Source organism: Manis javanica, chromosome 12, assembly GCF_040802235.1.
Source record: "Manis javanica isolate MJ-LG chromosome 12, MJ_LKY, whole genome shotgun sequence".
In the NCBI taxonomy this organism is placed as follows: domain Eukaryota; kingdom Metazoa; phylum Chordata; class Mammalia; order Pholidota; family Manidae; genus Manis; species Manis javanica.
In genome coordinates this window covers 97,149,581-97,171,397 of record NC_133167.1, presented here as the reverse complement: position 1 = coordinate 97,171,397, position 21,817 = coordinate 97,149,581, and the positions used below count along the sequence as shown (strand labels likewise).

At 36.1% G+C, this 21,817-nt stretch overlaps 2 protein-coding genes across 3 annotated transcripts in view; one reads left to right on the top strand and one right to left on the bottom strand.

Annotated features, from left to right (window-relative positions):
- Positions 1–9,366, top strand: part of MTMR7 (myotubularin related protein 7) — a 104,267-nt gene extending 94,901 nt beyond the window's left edge. Inside the window, exon 14 of the mRNA XM_036997107.2 lies at positions 7,890–9,366. Coding sequence (XP_036853002.2) covers positions 7,890–7,958 — 69 coding nt within the window. The 3' untranslated portion in view covers positions 7,959–9,366. The remainder of the gene's footprint in view (positions 1–7,889) is intronic.
- VPS37A (VPS37A subunit of ESCRT-I) overlaps positions 1,993–21,817 on the bottom strand; it is a 38,106-nt gene continuing 18,281 nt past the window's right edge. Inside the window, exons 5-13 of one of the 2 annotated variants that reach the window (XR_012124009.1) lie at positions 14,267–14,489; positions 12,814–12,884; positions 9,658–9,785; positions 9,519–9,577; positions 9,373–9,441; positions 5,314–5,457; positions 4,324–4,404; positions 3,109–3,542; positions 1,993–2,578 (exon numbers count right to left, since the gene is read on the bottom strand). Coding sequence is in view for 1 of the 2 variants with exons in the window: in XM_073219090.1 (XP_073075191.1) it covers positions 4,324–4,404; positions 5,314–5,457; positions 9,373–9,441; positions 9,519–9,577; positions 9,658–9,785; positions 12,814–12,884; positions 14,267–14,489 (775 nt within the window). In the remaining variant the exon portion in view is untranslated. The remainder of the gene's footprint in view (positions 2,579–3,108; positions 3,543–4,323; positions 4,405–5,313; positions 5,458–9,372; positions 9,442–9,518; positions 9,578–9,657; positions 9,786–12,813; positions 12,885–14,266; positions 14,490–21,817) is intronic. The other variant, XM_073219090.1, reaches the window with a different exon arrangement.

The following is a 21,817-nucleotide window of genomic DNA, read 5'->3' as shown; positions in this document are numbered from 1 at the left end:
TGATTCAGCAATCAACAAAAGGACTTTTTTTGAGGATATGTCAAGAAGAGAAGGAAAACCCTGGCATATGTTCTTTATTCTTTAAGAACACATGATTAATTTCTTCTCCTAAAAATGAATCTGAGCTATCCTTCAATTTAAGTATATAAATATATTTATATATGTTATGAAGAAACTTACCTGTCAAAAAATCTATCTTCCAATGTACATTTCCTAGTTTAGTTTACTTCTAGAAAACCTTCTGACTTTGAAACAGAAATCTTTAGTATTTCACTGATTTAGAAAACTTTTTCTTTTTTGAGATCAGCCTTTAAATTTCTGCCCATCACTAACCCCTACTCAGAATAATCTAGTAACTCCTAAACTTTCCTCTACCATTATAATTTCCATCTAGTTTCCATTAATATGCTAACATCAGAATGCCTGCTTTGGCAGGCAACACACCCTCCACACCCCCAGCACTGCTTCTCCAATATGGCTAAATTTTTAGAAAAAAATAATGTAGCTATAAAACTACCCCAAAACGTTAATTTTTTTGCAATAAAAGCCACCAAATTCACACAAACTTACTCAAATGCAGACTTCTTCCATCCTGTATGACTTACATAACCTATATCTGAACTAATTTGTTAAATGCAGATGATGATGGTCAAACTCCTCTTTAGTGACTAGATTTTAAGGAGAAAATTATCTATTGAATCAATTTTGGAAGGAGAAACCAAGCTATGATAACTGGTATAGAATGAAACTGGGATAGTTCAAGTTTAAAAAACAGAAGACATTGAGATAAAACTCCTCATGTGTTTATGCAGAAGAGAGTTAGTGGGTAAGAACATTGTTTTTTTCTTTTGGTGGAGGGGAAGGTAGATAAGCACCCAAAGATCTCAGCCATGTTGGAGTTGTGATATACTACTTCTACAATACCTCATTAGAAAAATATAAACTAATGTCCTTTTAGAATGGCTGTGGTCTGCTGGTGTCTTGTTCTGGGGCTCTATATAGTTTCTAAGGAAACTACAAAAAATTGTTTCCAAAAGCTAGGGACTATTACGTCCTCGACGGCAGAAATTGCTGGGAAAATTGAAGCTCTGCTGCTGGTCAGTGCAGTGAGGAAGGGTTTTTGAATAACCAGATGTTACAGACTTGAAACACCTACCTCAGTTATCTGAACTGGAAAGCCAGAATAGTTTATCTTCCTCGTCTGGTGATTTTGAAGCGTAACAGCATGCCCTTAGCACAGTGTCAGGAAGACAGGTGGTTAATAAAAGTCAACCTCTTTATCTATCTATGTATTTGAAGTCCATGTGAATACCTGCCCTTCCACATACAGACTATTATTTTTCAAGTCTTAAGAAAATAATTCTGTTTTTCCTAAAACTCAGTCAAAAAAATGTATAGGAAGAACAGCAGAATGAGGAAAGGACAAAACTACATATGCTGGTGTTTGGAATGACAATCATATTGAGATGAAATTTAAACAAACATATGCATTAGGTTGTTTTGTGATTTAGATACTACCTTACTAATCCTTAACTATTATATAGTTAAAGATTTTCTCCTTTATTAGCTTTTATGGCTATCCATAAAATGTGTTCATTAGGTAATATGTATAGAAGCAAATTGACATATACACATTAAAGAGAAAATTCAATTAAAAACTAGACTGCCTAAAAAATAAATATTAAATTTATTACCAAAGCTCTCCTCTTATGAACACTAAGAGTAAAGGTTAGAAAAATTCATTGATGCTTTTGTGTCTAGATTTACTATTTATTAACAAAAGGATAGTTTTTGACTTTAACATTAGGAATTTAGCATATACCTTATCCAACCACAAACCCATCAGCTACTTATATAATAAACTAGTATGAATATTTATGTTGGACTAATTTAAGGCAAATATTTTCTATTAAGCAAAATATTAATTTACCTGTATTGCTTCTTTTATAATGTGTCTTTAACTTAAAAAACTAAGCAATATAGAAGAGCAGCTGGTTTATTCTTTTGATTTATTTTAAGTATTAAAAGTTACTTTCTTGAGATGGCACATTGTCAGGTTTGGTGTTTCCTGACACTAACAGTTCAAAACAAATTGTTTTTTCAAAGTCTTACCATCCAAAAAGAAAGGAAAAATAAGTCATTAACAGTGAAAATGGTAATTTTCAGAAAAGGTTGAGAGGATAAAATCTGAACCATTCTTGATGAAGAAATGAAATCATTTTAAATTAAAAATACAAATTTAAATGAAGTAGTATAAAATATTGAAACCAGCTAAAATTAGATGCATAGGTATTTAATCAATAGTAAGAGAGAACAGCAGTGGAACTTAAATATGATAGAATTGATCAACAATAAATAAACACTTTTAGTGCAAACAGTGCAGAAAAATTTCTCAAAGCAAAGATCATAGCAATCATTCTAATCTGTATAAAATCAGTCTCAGTTCTGTATACAATCTGTATAGTACATCTATGAATTCAGTCACTGTGATGAAATGCCAATTTTCAAATCATTAATATAAAAGGTGCTTAGTTTTGTGTCCCATTCCTCTCTTGGCAGTACATGTTTTCAGGAAAATCTGGAAAGAAAAGAAAACACTCTATTATTTAAGATGATATATTTTATCCCTTTACATTCTCTTCTAATTATATTTACATATAAGACGACGACTTGATTATGAGGGAAAAGAAGTAGGGAAGGGATTCTAGCATGTTCATATGAATAAAAAATTAGTGTCCACTTCTCCAGCTATGATACAAAAAATTAATTCTTACCCTCATGATTTACAAAATAAGATACAGAATAATTCAAACTTCCAGTTATAAGTCATGGGGATGGGAGTACAGCATAGGGACAATAAAAAATACTGTAATATCTTTGGTGATTTATGGGTATTTCATAATTATGTAGATGCTGAATCACTATTTTGTGCACCTGAAACCAATGTAATATTACACATTAACTCTGCTTCAATAAAGCATACACACACACACAAGATATAAAATAATTCAGTGTTGGCACTAATGTTAATTTAAGTACAACTAGATTGAGAGAAGTACAACTAGATGAGTTTCAGCTAGAGATGGGAAATTGCTGCTGTTCCCTCACCATGGCCTGCTCCCTTTTTTGGGAACCTCCTATGCTCCCTCGAAGTCTGCTCCTCCTGCCCAGTTGCATGTCAGCAGAGGACATGACAGCATGTTCAGGCCAAACTGCTGGTGGGCCAGTGTCTCTTGCGGGGGTTTGTAGGGAGAACTTTGCCAGTGTCCGGGGGCGGCCTGAACTCTCATGATACAATTGGGCCTGTGGCAGGAATGGCTGAAGCATGTGCCAGTGCAGCAAGCAAAGGCTCTCTGACAAGCAAGTGAGAAAGCACACAAGAGGGAGAGATAGAAAAGAGCAGAGAGGCAGAAATGAGAAACAAGTGGCCTTGGAACACATGTGAACCTGAGCAGGTGCTTTGGTCACTGACGGCCTCTCATGGTGCTGTCACTCGGGTGAGTGAGTTGTACTTTCTTCCATTTTGGCTTCATAATGTACCCCTGCATTGTCCAATAATACAAGCTTTTACTTAAACTCACTGGGGTGCGAACTATTTCTTACAGCCAAATCATTCCTAAACAAGAAAGAGGGAGGGGAAAAGGAAGGGTGTCCTGCGATAAGAGCATGAACAAAGACACAGTGACAGAAGAACGAACATGACAGGTGAGAGAACGTAAAAGGAGAATGGAAAATTAAAATGGATGATCTCAAATATAGGCCAGATTATGGAAAGCTTAACACCAGAGAGAGAAATTTGGCATCGATACTGTCATTGCTAGGGGCTCCTTACAGGTTCTGGAGCAGAGAAATTCTATTGCTGAGTGGTATTTTAGGAAGATGACTGTCAGTGATGTGCAGGAAGGAGAAAACCTAAAGTCAGGGGACTGGCCAGAAAAACACTGGAAGAAAGAGACTGGCAGTTCATTTGAAAGAAAGAAATGACAAAGGAGATTACTGAGAAATATGTCAACGAAGTGGTATGGTACACTTCACACATAAACTGAGAGAAGAATTATAGCTTATTTAATTATAAGTTGCTATCAAATACTGAAAAAGTAACACATTTCATTGAAGCCAACATCATACTGAGAAAATACCCAAAAGATTTCTACTGGTTATATGCTATTATACAAAACATTATGCTTAATACTTAATACAAAGCATTCTATACATTATGCTTATAGTACTATGCTTAACAGTGGCTGAACATGCACTAGTAAGAACATTTCAATTAAGTCATGCAGTAACCTTGAGACTCAAACCTTCTAGAATACCATTTACCTATAATGGAGCATGAAATTGGCTGTGCAGTGTTATTGCTTGTTGGAGTTTCTCTTCCTTGGCTCTTCGACAGTGACAAATCTACAAGATAAATTATTTAAAATACCAGTCACTTCTCCAGCAATTTGCCTATTTACTTCCTACATTAAGAATCTTTTAACCTGTTGACATTTAACTTTCAAAGTTTAATGTAGCTCAGAATTTAAGAATCTGCTACCCCCATCCCCCACTTCATCCCCCTCAAAAAACCCACTGAATTTTGTTTGGAAAATAACCTCTTTCTGTAAAATTCCAGAATGTAAAACAAACTCTGCTCCTCCATATCAGTTATTTATGTAGTTACAAATATCTACGTATTAAAAATATAAATGAAAACTTCAAGGTATACATAGTACCAAAGAACAATGGACCAGAATCAGTACCTTACTAATAGTACAACCATACTCATTAACGTCCCAGACCTTCAATTTTCTCTCATGGGAAATGGGGATAATAAAACCTATCTAAAGGTAATATTTAAAATGTGATGTTTTAAAGAAAGTAGGTAAATACTTAGGACTCTATCAAAGGGCAAGGTACTAGTAAGCAGACTTTTTTGCTTACTATATATATATATAGAAATATCAGAAGAGAAAGTTCTTAACATTTACAATTTAAAAAAATTATCTTTGTAGATTATTCTTTTTAAACAACTTGTCAAACAGGTAGTTCAGGAGGGTATCACAACTGTTAATACTGTACTTAGGCTGACTTACCATCTTTAACTACAGAATTATAGATATTTCTGAAACAGAATTAGCCTTTGATTTGCCTGCCATGTACTCACAACAAGCAGGTTTAAAGTAATTAGGGGGGGTTTTGCTCTTCAGTTTCCTCCCATGGCATTCCAAACTCCAGCTCAGTAATGTGCTAACTTTTTAAACTCATAAATATCCTTAAATAATTTGACATTACACTGCCATCTTTCCTCAACTGAAGAGTATTACATACTGTTCTCTTTTCCATGAAGCTACTGAGAAAATCATCAATTTCAGTTTTTCCCTCCAAGAAATCTTCAGCAATGTTATCAGATTCTTCCTCAGCTTCATGTGCAGCTACTTTCAATCTTGCCTGTAGGGCACTCGCACTACAGCTCTGGAAAAGAAAGTCAAGTACTACATGGGTTTATAATGCTCAGAAAAACTCCTTAGAAGCAAAGAAAAGGAGATGCAGGTAGGGAGAAACATTCCATTCTAGCAGTGAGGAAACCTGCTACGACTCAGGTCCTGAGCTTTTGGATATAGGGGTGGATAACTAACAAAAGAATCCACCTCATTGGCTGCAAGCTATTCAGTACGAGCAACTAGGCAAATCAATGTCCTCTCCTGAGTATTTAGGAATTGGATCAGTGTGGCAGGCACCACTGAGGATGGTCCCCAATAATCCCCACCTTCTGGTATTCCTGCCCTTGTGTATTCCCCTCTTCCAGAGTGTGGGTTGGACATAGTGACTCACAGAATATGGCAAAAGGGGTGCAATTTAAATCTTACCAAAGGGGTGAAAGATCTGTAAACTGAAAACCACAAAATGTCATTGAAAAAAAATGAAGACATAAGTGGAAAGACACCACCCGTGTTCATGGATTGGAAGACTTAATATTGTTAGTATGACAACACTACCGAAAGTTATCAGTCAATCAAATTCCTATCAAAATATCAATGATACTTTTTGCAGAAATACTAAAGTCCATCTTAAAAGTCACATGAAATCTCAAGAGACCCCAAATTGTCAAAACAATCTTGACAAAGAACAAAGTTGGAAAATTCATACTTCCTGATTTCAAAACTTACTACAAAGCTACAGTAATTAAAAGTGTATGGGCAAGAGAAATATACAGACCATGTAACAGCAAGCCCAGGAATACACCCTCACATATATGGTCAAGTGCTTTCAAAAAGTGTGCCAAGACCATTTAACGTGGTAAGGACAGTCTTTGACAAGCAGCGCTGGGAAAACTGGATATCCACATGCAGAACGAAGTTGGACCCTTCCTTACTTTACTTCACATGCAAAAATTAACTTCAGGGAGCAAAGAATTAAATGTAGGAACAAAAAATATTTTTAATTACAGTCACGGGTGTAATGTAGCAACTCATGGTGATACCTCACAAGCTTATCATCCTTGCCAACACTGGTTATCTATCTTTATAAACTGGGCTCACGCAGATGATGCAATTTTGATTAGGATTTGTAAGGTTTGAATATTTTTTTCAAATGTTTCCATTTATTTATACATTAAATATATACCAAGAATCAACTATGTTCCAAGCACTAGACTATGTACTGGAGGGAATAAATACCCATGGGTATAAGGGGGGAATAAAATGACAGGTTTCTGCACTTCTGACATCAACAGTCTAGTTTAAGTGGTTCACATACTTTAGAGTGTAGAAGATTCATCATCCCCTGAGAGTCTGAGTGAGCACATCTAGAGATGAGCCAAGGCATCAAGGTTCTTTTTTTAATGTTTCAACAAACACTTTAAGCAACTCCTATATACATGGCACAGAATAACTGTTATATTAGAATCTTATTAGACATTCATATTTCTCCTTTTATGAGTTTCCTGTTCTTTGCCTTACTTGTAAAGACTCTTCATGGACCACTGGCATTAATATTTGCCATATATGCTACAATATTTGCTCACTTTACTTCACTTTTAGTTTTATGATCTTCAATATATATGCTTTAGATTTATAAATAACAAAATATATGCATTTTTTCAATTATAATTCTGCCTCTTGTATCATATTTAGAAAGGTTTTCCCACCATAATCTTAAAAAAAAAATCCTAGGAGACAGATGTCTTTGATAATTTTGTGTTTTCTGCTTAAATACTTATACTATCAGGAGTAGCTCTGTGTGTACAGTATGACACAGGGAGCTAACCTTCTAAATGGACTACCCATTAGATCATTTATTAAATCCTCAATTTTTTCTAACTATTTACTCGTATACACATCAGTCTGTTTCTGAACTGCATAGTCTGTTCCACCGAACGATTTTTTCCTTCCTACAAAGCTACTCTATTGTTTTAAATTATGAGGTTTTAAATGTATTTTGATCCTGGGAAAGGGAGGTCTTCCTCACTGTCTCTTCCTCATGGTTTTGTTCAAGCTCTTCCTACTTTTACCCATTTATCTTTCAGATGAACTTTAGAGTAAATCTATTTAAAAAAAACTCTTAGGATTTTGATAGAAATATATTAAGATTTTAAGTTATGTCAGAAAGAATGGTATCTTTATAATACTCTTCCAGTCCATGGATATTCTGTTTTTCCATTTACTCAAGTCTTTCATGTAGCAAAGTGTCCTAACTTATTTAACTGGATTTGGCTCCAAGTATTTTACAGTTCTGTTGCTATTGTTAATACTATTTTTCTCTACTTCATTTTGCTCTGACAGTTGCTGGAATCTAGAGGAAAACTTCCTCAATAGGCTATGATTTTTGCTTGCTTATTTTTGGTAAACAATTGTTTCATCTTTCCTTTCACACTGTATCTTTTCTTTTTCTCTGTCTTGTTGCAGTGGCCAAAACCTCCGGAGCAACGTCAGACCATGGTGACACTGGTACATCACTTCTTACCTGAACGCTGATGGGATCCTGGAAATGTTTAGTAATTAAGTGTGATGGCTGCTAGTGATTCTAATATTCTTTATCAAATTAAGGAATTATTTTCTATTCTTAGTTTACAAGTTTGTATAAGAAAACATGTGACTGTTATAAAAAATTTCACCATTATCTACTAAGCTCTAACATGCATCTCAGAGGACAGCTGACCCTGAACAATGCAGGTGTAAGGGTGCCAATCCCCTGCACAGTTGGAAATATGCATGACTTTTGACCCCCCCTAAAACTTTACTGTTGACCAGAAGCCTTACTAATAGTCAATCAGCACACATTTTGTATATGTAAGGTATTCTTACAATAAAGTAAGCTAAATAAGAAAATGTTTTACCAAACTGTCCAAATCTCAAAATATTTTCTAATTATAGTCACTGAGAGAAATCTGCATGTAAGTGGACTTACATAGTTCAAACCCATTTTGTTCAAGTATCGACTGTATTTCAGCTGATTCTCTCAGACTTTCTAGTTAAGAGTGAGGGAAGACTGCTTATGTTTGACTCCTGACCCTAATACTTTCTATATATATGATCTCAGGGAACTTATTGTTTGCTCATTGATAAAATAGGAAAATAGTAACAATATTACCTCATAGGATTTGGGGGGAATAATGGGCAGTATATGTAAACAGCTTAGTTTAGTACAAGATACAGACTAATCATTGTTAGCTATTATTCTTATTTCTCTTTATTCTAAAAGATGATCACATTATCTGAAATACATTATAAATTTATATTCTCCTTTATCATCATTTTTTTGCTGCTGTTTTATTTCTATTTCATGTTTTATTACACTGGCTTTACCTTCCAGAATTTCTGATTTTAAAGGAAATAGAATGTAATTATGATGTTGGCCTCTGATACAAGATAAAAAGATTGTAGCCCCTATTCTTTTTATTTTTAAAGATTTATTTTATTAGAAATATGGGTTACTTTTATAAAATGCTTTTAATTTTTCACATAACCGGATTTCTATGATTAAATCTATTATTTGTGGCAAATTATAATTTATACTTTTTATGCTTTTAGATTTGCTTATTTTTTCATTTAACACATGTGTACATAAGCTTACAAGTGAATCTAAAGTTACAGTTTATTGTTAGGTTTTATTACAAGAGTTAAAACGGCCTTATAATAATTTTCCCAGGTAAGTGATTTATGGGGCTTTTAATATTTTTCTATTTGGAACGAATATGCTCTCTCATGAGCACAAATGATTTATAATGCCTCCACAATTGAAAGCTACCATCTGCATTTAATTAAAGGCATCATACCTTATAAAGTCAGACACCTAATAAATGCTTTCTCATAATGATGAAAGAACGTGGCTCACACACATTAAGATTAAAAATTCTTACAGTAAAGGAAAACAGTTAAGCAATCTTACCTCACTAAGTTCATGCTGCCTTTGCATCTTCTTTTCAAAAGTAGATTTCATTTGTGTAAGTAATTCATACTAAAAGAGAACATAAAAATGCTACTTTATTCTGCTTTTACATTGCCGGATTTCTTCAAAAATGATAATGAACTCACCTTATCTAAAACAGTTTGCCTTTTGGCTTCCAAGCTGGGCTCCAACAAGAGATTTTTTCCTGTAAGATGAATTTCTGGTTTATTTCTAGGTAACAATCACATTTTTCTTAAGAAATTTAAGAAGTAAGGGAAGACATACTTGCTAGCTCCTCAATACTTTTTACTAAGTCATCCTTGTCAGTAATAATTTGTTTTAGTTGAGGCAAAGTCAGAAACTGTTCTAGCAGTATCTCCTCTTGTTCATTCATATCTGTAAGTTGTGAAACACTAGAAACACAACAGAAAAAAGTATGTTAATTAATATCAGTCATCTAAGTTGTTCTCCAGGAGGACATTCATGACTTTTCAGTTTTATTCAGCTGATAGGATTGTAAATGCTTTCCAAAGTATCTATATTTACATATACACACAGGAAGGCAAACTATAACATTGAAAGCAATTAAAACATCAACCACAATGGAACGTAAAGTAGTCCGAATGCAGTGTCCTGTCATTAAATGACTATGAAGACTAGGGTACATGAACAGACCCACCAACCTCCCAACTTTAACCTCCGTGTTTAGCTAGATATGTGGTTGTCACAATAAAAGATACAGGTGTATGTGTGTACATATGTTCATAAAACATTTCAATAAAAGCAATCAGAGGGCTAAACCAAAAGCAAAAATCAATACCCACGGGATTAAAAGAGGGAACAGGATGGGTGGGATAGGGATGGAAGCTAAAGCTTTCTGAACCTATCTTTTAGTTTTACCTATAATATATCCAAATAAAAGCATTATAAGATTAAAAAAACAAAATTAGAAAAAAGCAGGTTCTAAAATTCAAAGCAAATGGAAATAAATGAACTTTTCCCCCCTAAGTTATCATCCAGAGAGGTATCATTTGGAGAGACTTCAAAAAAACAGTATTTGGCTCCATCTCTGGTGTGATATATTCTGAAGACAAAAGATGTATAAAACCAAAAACTTATTCAATAATCACAGTAATAATGCTGGTATTATTATTTTGAAACAGAGTAAGTCCCTTTCACAGAAATGGCTGACTTCACAGTCAGGGAAAAGAAATGCTCATGATGAATCTATGTTATCTTTGTTTTGTCAGAAAGGATACAAAAGCTAACTTGAAGAATTTCCTATTGACCACAGTTAGGACTGTTTAAGCATAAAAAAGAATAATGACTGCAATGGATGGAAAATACCAAATATATAAAATTAATGAGCTCTAAATAACAAAAACAAACTATGAAAGCAAACAAAAACCCCTCACCTATCAGGAGTTTGAGGCTTGCTTGTGAACCAACTATTATGGAAATAGATGAATTAAGAGAAAAAAATCAAGCTTTTATCTTGCCTTTTCTGTATCAAGTGTATTTCAAATAACTAAACAGATGATTTAGGGATGTTCTCCTTAGAATTCTGGCTAATTCTGTCAACAGAAAACTACATTTGCAACCCTTAATGAAATAATCCAGAGTCAATGATTTCAGGTGTTTCAACCTGTTTAAGTCTTAGTATCACTAAAAATAGGGCAACCAGACATCACTGCTTTCCTGTGTGATGTACTATGAAGTATACACTGGTTATGATACAAATTTTCTTGTCAAAGGAATTGAACATAAATCTTTTTTTCAGCTCTATTGAGATATAATTGACATACAGCATTGTGTAAGTTTAAAGTGCATAACCCAAAGGTGTGATAAAAACTGAACCTAAATCTAATCAAAATCCTAGAACTAGCCACCCGCAGAAGGGGAGTACGTCAAATAGAACATTGTCAATGGTTCCAAAAGAATACAATCTGGCAAAAACAGGATTTGGGAAATGCTACAGGACAAATGATCAATTCTTTAAAAAAATATGTTACAATATGTATATAATTTATATGTATCACATGTATTTATGTGTGCATATGTATGTGTGCATATATACGTATTTACTTACATATATACTAATAAAGGTGGGGAGAAATGGTTCATGCTTAAAAAGAAAAATAAGAGAAACAGTATTCAAATGTAATAGGTAGACTTGTTTTGAATCCTGATTCAAATAAACTATCAACAAAAAGATTTTATCATTAGGACCTGAGCTAATGAGATTGTATTAAAGAATTACTATTAATTTTGTTAGGTATGATGATGATGTAGAATGGGATTATGGTAGAGAAAAAGCTCTTACCTGGTGGAGAAATTTGGAAAAATTTATGGGTGAAAGGGATATACTATTTGAGATCTGGTTTAAAGTAATCCTGACCCATAGCCATACTTGCCAGAAAAGGCTGGAAGAAGGGTATATGAAGCAAGATGAACAAGGAGGTTCACCTTTTTGTATTTTTTGGCATTTTCATAATTTTTTTTTAAATGGGCAGAAATTAAAAAGAAAGGAAGTAAAAAAGGATCCTTTATGACATGAGAACAAATGTGGGGGTGTTGCAAGCATTACAATGCATATAAACCTTTACCACATGTAGATTGTAAACCCTCACTAATTTATTACTAGCAAAAAATAGTAACTCACTACTTCCTAAAATAATTATAAAACACTGAGCCAAATCAAGTTAGGCTTTGTTTTTTTTAACTATTCACAGAATTTGTCATGGGTATTTGACTATATATTCCTGGTGGGATATATACTATTGACAAAAAGAACTGCAAAAAATTTTACTTGGATTCAGTAGTCTTAGTAACAACAGCCTTATGAGTATTGTAAACGTGCAATGGGGGTATAAAGAACTAAATGCTTTGCAAAATTGAGTGTCCCCAAAACAAACGCTCCTTTCAATTACTTAAGAGGATCAGGGTTCCAGGAAAAACAGTACCATAAACTCTGATATTAAAAACTTATTTGCTATCAATCTGAGTAAAATTTGGCTCTGTAAAAATACCTTGTTATTTACTTTATAAGAACTTTAATCTGTTTCTCTATGTACCAAATTCTGTCTACTATGGGAACACTGAAAAGGTCTAAAATAGGCCAAGATACATTTGAAATCTTTAGGATAATGCACTCAGAAATAATTTTCACAAAAAGTCATACAAGAGAAAAGACATTATTATCTTGGTAACTATTATATCATTCCAAGTATCCAGAAAAACCCATGGGTTCATACAAGTAACTCAAGAAATACAACCTATAAGGCATTAAATTTATAAAACTTTCCCACTAAGACAACCACAATAGAAGAATAGTGAAGATTTTAAAAATCTTTTTATTTAATATGGACACAAAAATGACAATCTGATTTATATTCACAAATAAAATGGACAAGTACCAAAGTTACTCTCCAAGTTTTTTACCTTAGTTCTGAGAGTTCTGGAAACACATCAGGGACATCTGGCATCTTGTAACCAAAACCATTTTGACTTATCTAAAAAAAGTTTGAAATGGTATTAAATTTTAGCCGTCTTTTTGCCTGCTCCTGTTTACTTGTAAATGTAATCGTGAAATGTATATCCTAGTCTGTTTGCATCATCACATCTTCACCTTCTCACTTTACACTGTCCTCACTCCTCTTTCTTCAGTCTACTTTTCTCAGTGTGCCTTTATACAAGGAGAGTTATTTTTACTAATTTTTTTGGTGGGGATCATGTGCGTACCTGTGTTAGCTCTCTTTCTTGTGCAAGTATATGGCTATAAAAATAAATCTCTTATGTGTATCTGTGATAAGTATGGATAATTATCTGTGGATTTAATTGATATGTATGAAAGTAAATTGGCAAAGCCTGAATAATTATATAACCAAGTCTGATGAGACAGCAGGGCAGATAAGGAATTGTTTGAATATACATGACTTTTTAAATTGTGAATTCTTGAAAAATTCTCTTGCAGTATTCTCTATACTAGTAAGTTGTGCTTTGTTCATAATACTCATTAATATAACAAAGAAGGTTTTGGAAAAACAAAGTCTATTTGGGTCTATATTGTAAATTACTACAAACACTAAAATTAGTGAATTCGGATATAATGTTATATAATATTTGAGCACTGTTATGGGTAATATTCACAAAGGGTTAAATATGAAGATACTTAAATCCCTTTATGTTTTATGCACAAAGTATTAGTCTCTCCCTCAGTGACATCCCACATGTTACCAGCTTAAGAACATACAAGTTTTTTAAAAGAATGAACACCTGAAGCTCTTAGCAGCTATAGCAGACCTTCCTTCTACATGATCACTCTCATGCCTTTGCTAGGTCCTGTATGGCAGCCAGGAAGATCTATTATAGGCAGCTATACAAATACTCCATCTCATTTATGCCTCCACACCTTTGTCAGTGCTGTTATCTCTTCACAGAAAGCTTTCAGAAACCCATCTGGCAAATTTATTACCATCTGTCAGAAGCTGGCCTCAAGCCTAAACGGATTCATTTGTTGACCATTTTTTTAACTGAGTACCTACGTTTTACGGCATGGCGTGAGGCACTAAGGATTTGAGGCACATGGTCAAAAAAAACAGCACCACATTTTTAAAAAGGCACCCCTTCTAGTTCTACCTTGGACCCTGGGAGCACTGACCCTTCCCACAACTGTGTCTGAACTGTGACTCTAAACTCTCTCTTCTACTCTATTCAAAGTTCCTTATCTGCGAATAAACGCTCTGAGTTTATTACTTGAGTTGAAAATGGGATTTAATCTTTTTGTCTTTTGTTCCTAAGTTAGTGATTGGCACAAGGAGGCATTTAATAAATACTTATTCATTGTTATTCACTGTTTCAAGGGTACAAAATATAGACAACTGAAAAGACCAACCAGTGCTGAAGTGTCTGTTGTGGGAACAGGTAACGGCAGATTTGAAAGGACACCGAATGAAGGAGCGGCGGGTTTGGCTGTTGTATGACTTGTTGTTGAAGAAATAGTGTCAGCAACAGATAAAGAAGTGATAGTCCTGTTAGCTTCTTGTGGGGGATATGGAGAAAGAAAGGGAAAACCCTGAGAAGCATAAGGAGGCATCCCACTGCGGTTACTGTATAAGCTGAAGAGAAAGACAAAAGAATTAGGTTAGATTTTTAGGTAAATATATAAAATTATTCCTAAACTGTTCTAAATAACAATGGTCATAAATTATGGACAGAATTGGTTCATGGCAGGAGACAATTATCACAATTAACCAAATTAAATCTTATATAAACTTGATAAAATTTGAACACTCCAATGAGAGAATTGTGGTTTCCATGAAAAAGAAAAATGTTTTAGAAAATACATAATCCAACTAGTCAGAGAAGTGAATAGACAGGCTGTTTTTGAGTTTTGGGCATCCATTGGCATCAACCAGTACCTCATATAAGGAACAGAGAACAACACTTAAACCAGAAAATTTATTCAAGAGGAGGTTACTCAGGAACTTTCACTATATCTGGGAAAACATGAGTTAAAGTCACTATTTTTCTAGAAAATTTTCAAGGAAAATTGTATAGATGAGCTGCTAAAGATATTGAAATACAAACGAGATGCATATAGAAAACATGTATATGTATTTCAAAAATTGGCACAGGAGTATGTACTTGAGATTTCACCAGAGAACAATATTTCTTTTTGCAAGATAATAAGTATTTGGGTTCTGCTTCAAGATGATGACATAGGAAGATTCTGAAATCACCTTGTCTTATGGACACATTGAGTTTACATAGCCTTGGAACAATTTCCTCTGAAAACACCCTAAAAATTAGCTAAGTGATTCCTACACATCTGACAAGCAAGAAAACCATAATTAAAAGGGTAGGAGAGACTGACATGCAATCTTACCATCAACCCCACCCCTGGCACAGTGACCCATAGTCAGGAGGGAACTTGAAACCCAGAGCTTCTCCCTGAGGAGCAAAGGGTGTGAACTCCACACTGAGTACCTCAGCTTTTAAGATCTGCACCCATGACACGAGCCCCCAAAACATCTAGCCTTGCAAAGGGGCTTGCATCCATGAGACTCACAAGGCTATAGTGAACTAAGAAATGGCTTGTAAATGGCTCACACACTTGGACTGACCTACCCCAGAGCCGAGCAAGTAAGTAGCAGATTGAGAAGCACCCATACTTTATGCGGAAGAGGCTCATTTGCTCATCTTGAAGCATCAGCCTAAGGATCAGGCATCTAATTTAACATACATCTGTCTAGGGACGCACTGGGATATCCTCTGGGGACAGAAGCTGGTGGGCACCGTCTGCTTTCTAATGGCATGCCTCAGTCCAGCTGCAGATGCCACCTTTGTGCTCCTCCTCCGCTGTACTCCAGAGAGCCAGGATCGCTCAGAGGGAAGCTTTGACATGTCTGGTACCCTGGTTTTTGCAGCTGCCACATACGGGATGCCACCTGATTGCCTGACTCTGGAGGTCAGAGTGGCCTGCATTCCTCAGTCCTATAGAACTGCACAATCAGGTGACAGATCTTGGCAGGCACCACTCCCACGGCACTACAGAGACAGCAAACTAACACACCCCAGTCTTTCTGTGGAAGAGGCCTATTTGCTTGCCCAGTAAGTATTCTATGGAGGCACTCTGAGGGAGTCAAAGGACTCCATTCACAGGCTCTCCATCTGCCCCAAATTCCTCACTGGTATATCCCAGAAAGGAGTTTATATGCTCGTCTGGAGACCTGATTATTATGACTGCTGCCCAGAAGACACCTCCGGATTGCTTGGCTCTGGGGGACAGTGGGGCTTACACCTGCAGACCCATAGGACTATATTTAATTCCACACTTTAAAAGCTGCTGTCCGGGATTCTGGGTTCCAATAAGTCCGTATCCAAGAACTGACAGAACCTCCCTTCTGGGACACTGACAGGTTTTGGAACACCATCAACTACAGAGGATTATTAAAAATATAACAGATTGCATGAACTATCACAGAGGTTTGAGAGAGTCAAAACCTAGGGCACAGTTGAAAAATAAGGTTCATCACCTACTCCAGACTTCAACAATGGGAGAGATGGCTGTTTTATCTTACATATATAAACCAACACATGGAGTCAAGCAAAATGAAGAAACAGACGTGTTCCAAACAAAAGAACAAGATAAAACCTCGAAAAAAACCATCAATGAAACAGAAGTATCTGATATGGGATGCAAAGTAACAATCATAAAGATGCTCACTAAATGAGGGAGAAAATACTGTAAGAACTTCAATAAAGAGAAAGAAAAAGTAAGTAACACCAGGTAGAAGTCACAGAGCTGAAAAATATAGTATCTTCACTGAAAAATACACTAGAGGAGTTCAACAGCAGACTAAATACAGCAGAAGAAAGCATCGGTGGACTCCAAGATAGTGCAGTGAAGTCACCCAGCAGGAGCAGCAAAGTGAGAGGAGTGAAGGGAGACGGTGAATAGGGGGTCACTATAACCTCCTCCCATGTACACACCGAGGAAGCAATGCCCTCTGATACAACTAACTCTAAAATAGACTTGAAGACTGCAGAAGAGACTGTCTACACCTAGTGAAAAGAAGACCTCACTGATCACTGAGGATCCAAGCCCATCCTTCATCCCAATCCACAAGTGGGAGGGAGAGAGGAACACAGTGGGGGACAAGGAAGAAAAATGCTCAGGAACCTGCCACACCTGGCCCTGGGAATCTTCTCTGGGAAGATGAGTCCCCAAAGCATTGGGATTTGAAGATTAACAGGGCTGCACACCAGGGAGGGCTGGAGTGCTGTGGGGTAGCCAAGTCTCTACTTACTGAGAAGTGTGTTCTGCCCATCTCTGAGACCCAACACAGGCAGTAGTCTGAAAGTAGATTTGCCAGCCTCAAGAAGTGCACTGGAGGGGCAGGGGTTTGAGGGAACTCTCTCCAGAGGACAGAGGGCATGTGGACAAACTTTTCCAGCCTTCCCTTAGCCTACGTGATTAGAGGCTTACAGGAGCAGCTCTGAAACTCTTCATCTACCTGGCTGGCTCAGACCCAGCATTCTCCCTGCAGACCTGCCACACCCAACACATTCAGCCCAGCAGTATCAGCCAATGCAGGCAGCCAGGAAGGTGGTGGCTCCACCCACCACGCAGGGGAAATGCCAGGCTTCACACACAGGCTAAGCAGTGGAGAGTCACTGATGCTGGCAGAGAGGCAGAGGGTAGACCCTGCCCACAGCCCACCAAGAGCAGTCACTGTTCAGCCACAACACAGAACCCCACTGGAGCACCTGGGTCTGGTGCTTCAGGATGCCAGAGGGTACCTATTACATACAGCCACTACTTTCAAGGCCAGGAGGTACAGCTGATATATCTAATACATAGACATAGAGAACCAGGCAAAATGAGAAAACAGAGGAATGTGTTCCAAACAAACGAACAAGACAAAATGCCAGAAAAAATACTAAATGAAAGAGATCAGAAATCTGTCTGGGGAAAAGAACTATCCCAGGGAGGACTTTAACAAAGAGATAGAAAATATTAAAAAAGCAGTCAGAGCTGAAAAATACAATAACCAAAATGAAAATGCAGTACAGGGAATGAACAGTAGACTAGAGGCTGCAGAAGAATGGATCAGTGAGCTGGAAGTCAGGGCAATGGAAAGTAACCAAGCTGAAGGTCACAGAGAAAAAAGAATTTCTAAAAATGAAAGATGATAAGAGAGTTCTACAACAACTCCAAGGAAACAATATTCTCAGGATAGGGGTCCTAGAACGGAGAGAGAGAAATGGGTAGAAAGTCTACTTGAGGAATTAACAGCTGAAAATTTCCCCAGGGAAGGAAGCAGACATTCAGCTCCTGGAAACACAGATAACTCCTAACAAGATGAACCCCAGGACCTCAACAAGACACATAGTAATTAAAATGGCAAATATTAAAGATAAAGAGAGAATTAAAAAGGAACAAGAGAAAGGCAAAGTTTCCTACAAGGGAAACCATATAAGTTTATCAGCAGATCTTTCACCAGAAATGTTACAGGCAAGAAGGGAGTGGCATGAAATCAAACTGGTGACAGGGAAAAATCTACAAACCAGTATACTCTACATATTGATAGTAGGGGCTTTAACATGCCCTTACATCAACAGATAGATCATTCAGACAGGAAGTAAATAAGGAAACAGCCATGTTGAATGACAAATTAGAGTAGATGGTCTTAAGGTATATAAGGACATTCCACCCCAAAACTGCAGAATACACATTCTCCTCAAGGGCATGAAACATTTTCCAGAAGATTAAATAATTTGATAACAAGATAAGTCTCAATAAATTCAGGAAGACCAAAATTTTATCAAGCATCTTTTCAGACCAAAATGGTATTAAACTAGAAATCAATTTTAAGAAAAAGACTGGAAAAAACAAACACTTGGTGATTAAACAACATACTTCTAACTAATAAATGCACTGGTGAACAGATCAAAGAGGAAATTAAACAATACATGAAGACAAATGGAAATAGAAACACACAGTTCAAAATATGTGGAATGCAATGATTAAAAAAAGGGTTTCTAAGAGGGAAGTTCATATCAATACAGACCTACCTCAAGAAACAAGCATCTCAAACAGTTAACCTTATAAGTAAAGATATTAGAAAAAAGAACAAAGCCCAAAGTTAGTAGATGGAGGGACATAATAAAGATCAGAGCAGAAATAAATTAAATACAGACTAAGAAAATAATAGAAAAAGAAATCAATGAAACCAAGAACTAGTTCTTTGTGAAGATAAAAAAATAGACAAACCTTTAGCCAGACTTATTAAAAAAAAGGACACAAAATCATGAGTTTTTATAAAAAGGAAAAGTTAAAACTGACACCACAGAATTTCAGAGAATTATAATTCTATGAAAAATTATATACTAATAAATTGGACAAGCTAGAAGAAATAAATAGAAACATACAGTCTTTCAAGACTGACACAAGAAGAAACAGAATATCTGAACAGAATAATTACTAGCAACAAAATTGAACTGGTAATCACAAAACTCCCAAAAAGCGAAAGTCCTGTATGAGATGACTTCACAATTTCTACCAAACATTTAAAGAACAATATCATTCTTAAGGTAGTCCAAAAAATACAAGAGGAATATTTCCAAACATTCTATGTGGCAAACATAACTGTAATACAAAAATATGACAAAGAGACTGCAAAAAAAGAAAACTAGACACAAATATCTTTGATTAACACAGATGCAAAAACCCTCAACAAAATATTAGCAAACCATATTCAAAAACACATGGAGATTCTGGGAAAAAGATGGTGGTGTGACAAGTGAGGCAGAAACCTCCTCCCAAAAGCACATACACCACAAAAATACAGCAAATACAAATAATCCTGAAAGACTGACCTGAAGACTGTTACAGACTGCCTACATCTGGGGAAAAGAGAAGACCTCACAGAAAAGGGTAAAGTAGCAAAGCTGCGATCCGATGCGACCTAAGCCCTTCCCCGACCCCAGCTCCCAGGCAGGAGGAAGAGAAATGGAGCGGGAAAGAAGTAGAAGCCCAGGACTACTAAACACCCACCCTGGGCAGCTACATGTAAGGGAATGAACTGGATCACTGTCTAAACCCATACACAAAAGTAAACTTGAAATGGATCAAAGCCCTGAATATAAGTCATGAAACCATAAAACTCTTAGAAGAAAATAGGCAAAAATCTCTTGAATTTAAACATGAGAAACTTTTTCCTGAACACATCTCCTCAGGCAAGGGAAACAAAAGCAAAAATGCATGGGACTACATCAAACTACAAAGATTCTGTACAGAAAAGAACACCATCAGCAGAACAAAAAGGGATCCTATAGTATGGGAGAATTTAATCAGAAGCATATCTGATAAGGGGTTAACAGCCAAAATATATAAAGAGCTCACACATTTCAAAAAGCAAATAACCCGATTAAAAAATGGGCAGAGGATCTGAAAAGCCACTTCTCCAAAGAAGAAATTCAGATAGCCAACAGGCACATGAAAAGATGCTCCACATTGCTAATTATCACGGAAATGCAAATTAAAACCACAATGAGATATCACCTCACACCAGTTAGGATGGCCAACATTCAAAAAAGAAGGAACAACAAATGCTGGAGAGGATGTGGAGAAAGGGGAACCCACCTACATTATTGGTGGGAATGTAAATAATTCAAGCATTGTGGAAAGCAATATGGAGTTTCTTCAAGACATTAAAAACAGAAATACCATTTGACCCAAGAATTCCACTTACAGGAATTTACCCAAAGCAAACAAGATCCCTGTTTCAAAAAGACATATGCACCCCTATGTTTATGGCAGTACTATTTATAATAGTCAAGATATGGAAGTAACCTAAGTGTCCAAAAATAGATGAATAGATAAAGAAGATGTGCTACATATATATACTCAGTGGAATATTATTAAGCCTTAAGAAAGAAATCCTGCAATTTCCAGCAACATGGATGGACCTAGATGGTATTATGCTCAGCGAAATAAACCAGGCAGAGAAAGACAAAATACCATATGATTTCACTTTTTGCGGAATATAAAAACAAAACAAAATAAATGAACAAAACAGCAGCAGACTCATGGACACTGAGAAATGACAGGTATTTTGGGGGGAAGTGTGAGGGGGATAAAAGGGCGTAAATTTTCAACCATAATATAAGTTGGTCATGGGGATGGCAGTACAACTGCCATGGTTATAGATGGAGAATATAACCAATGATTCTGTAACTTCCTATGTTGACAGAAAGTAACTTCACTAGCTGGGGTAAGAATTTAGTAGTATGGGTAACTGTTGAACCACTGTGTCATATAATTGAAACCAATATAAGATTGTGTAGCAACGACACTTCAATCAAAAAAAAAATGGACACAGCAGTATTTTTGTCCCATACACTCTTCCAGAATGTTGGCACTCCACCATCATGAGAAAAGCCCTTAAAGCAGCCAGGACTTTGTGATTGCTGAACAAACTGAATGTGGCAGAGGTGACACTCAATGACTTCAGCAGCTAAATCATAGGAGGAGATATGACTTTCTTATAGCTCTCCCTCAGGATGTCAGCTAATGCCTTTGATGAGCAGGCTGATAGCCCTCTGATGTTAAGACACAAGAGCACCCTCTCATCAACCCTTCCTAATTACAGGTTAGTGAGCAAAATTAATGTGTTCATTGTTTTAAGCCAGAATTTTGTAATTAGTTATGAAGCCTTAGTAACCAGACAGGTTTTAGCACCTGGAAGTGGAATGCTGCTATGACAAAAAAGTATGAAAGCATGGGAGTGGCTTTGGAACCAAACAGAGGTGAAAGCTGGATGTACTCGTAGGAGAGTGTGAAAGAATGTTAGCAGGTGCCTCGTGGGCCTTTGAGAAAGGGGATCAAGGAGCACTTAAAGCAAAGAAGAAAATGTTATGGAAGGGGAATTTTGGTTTA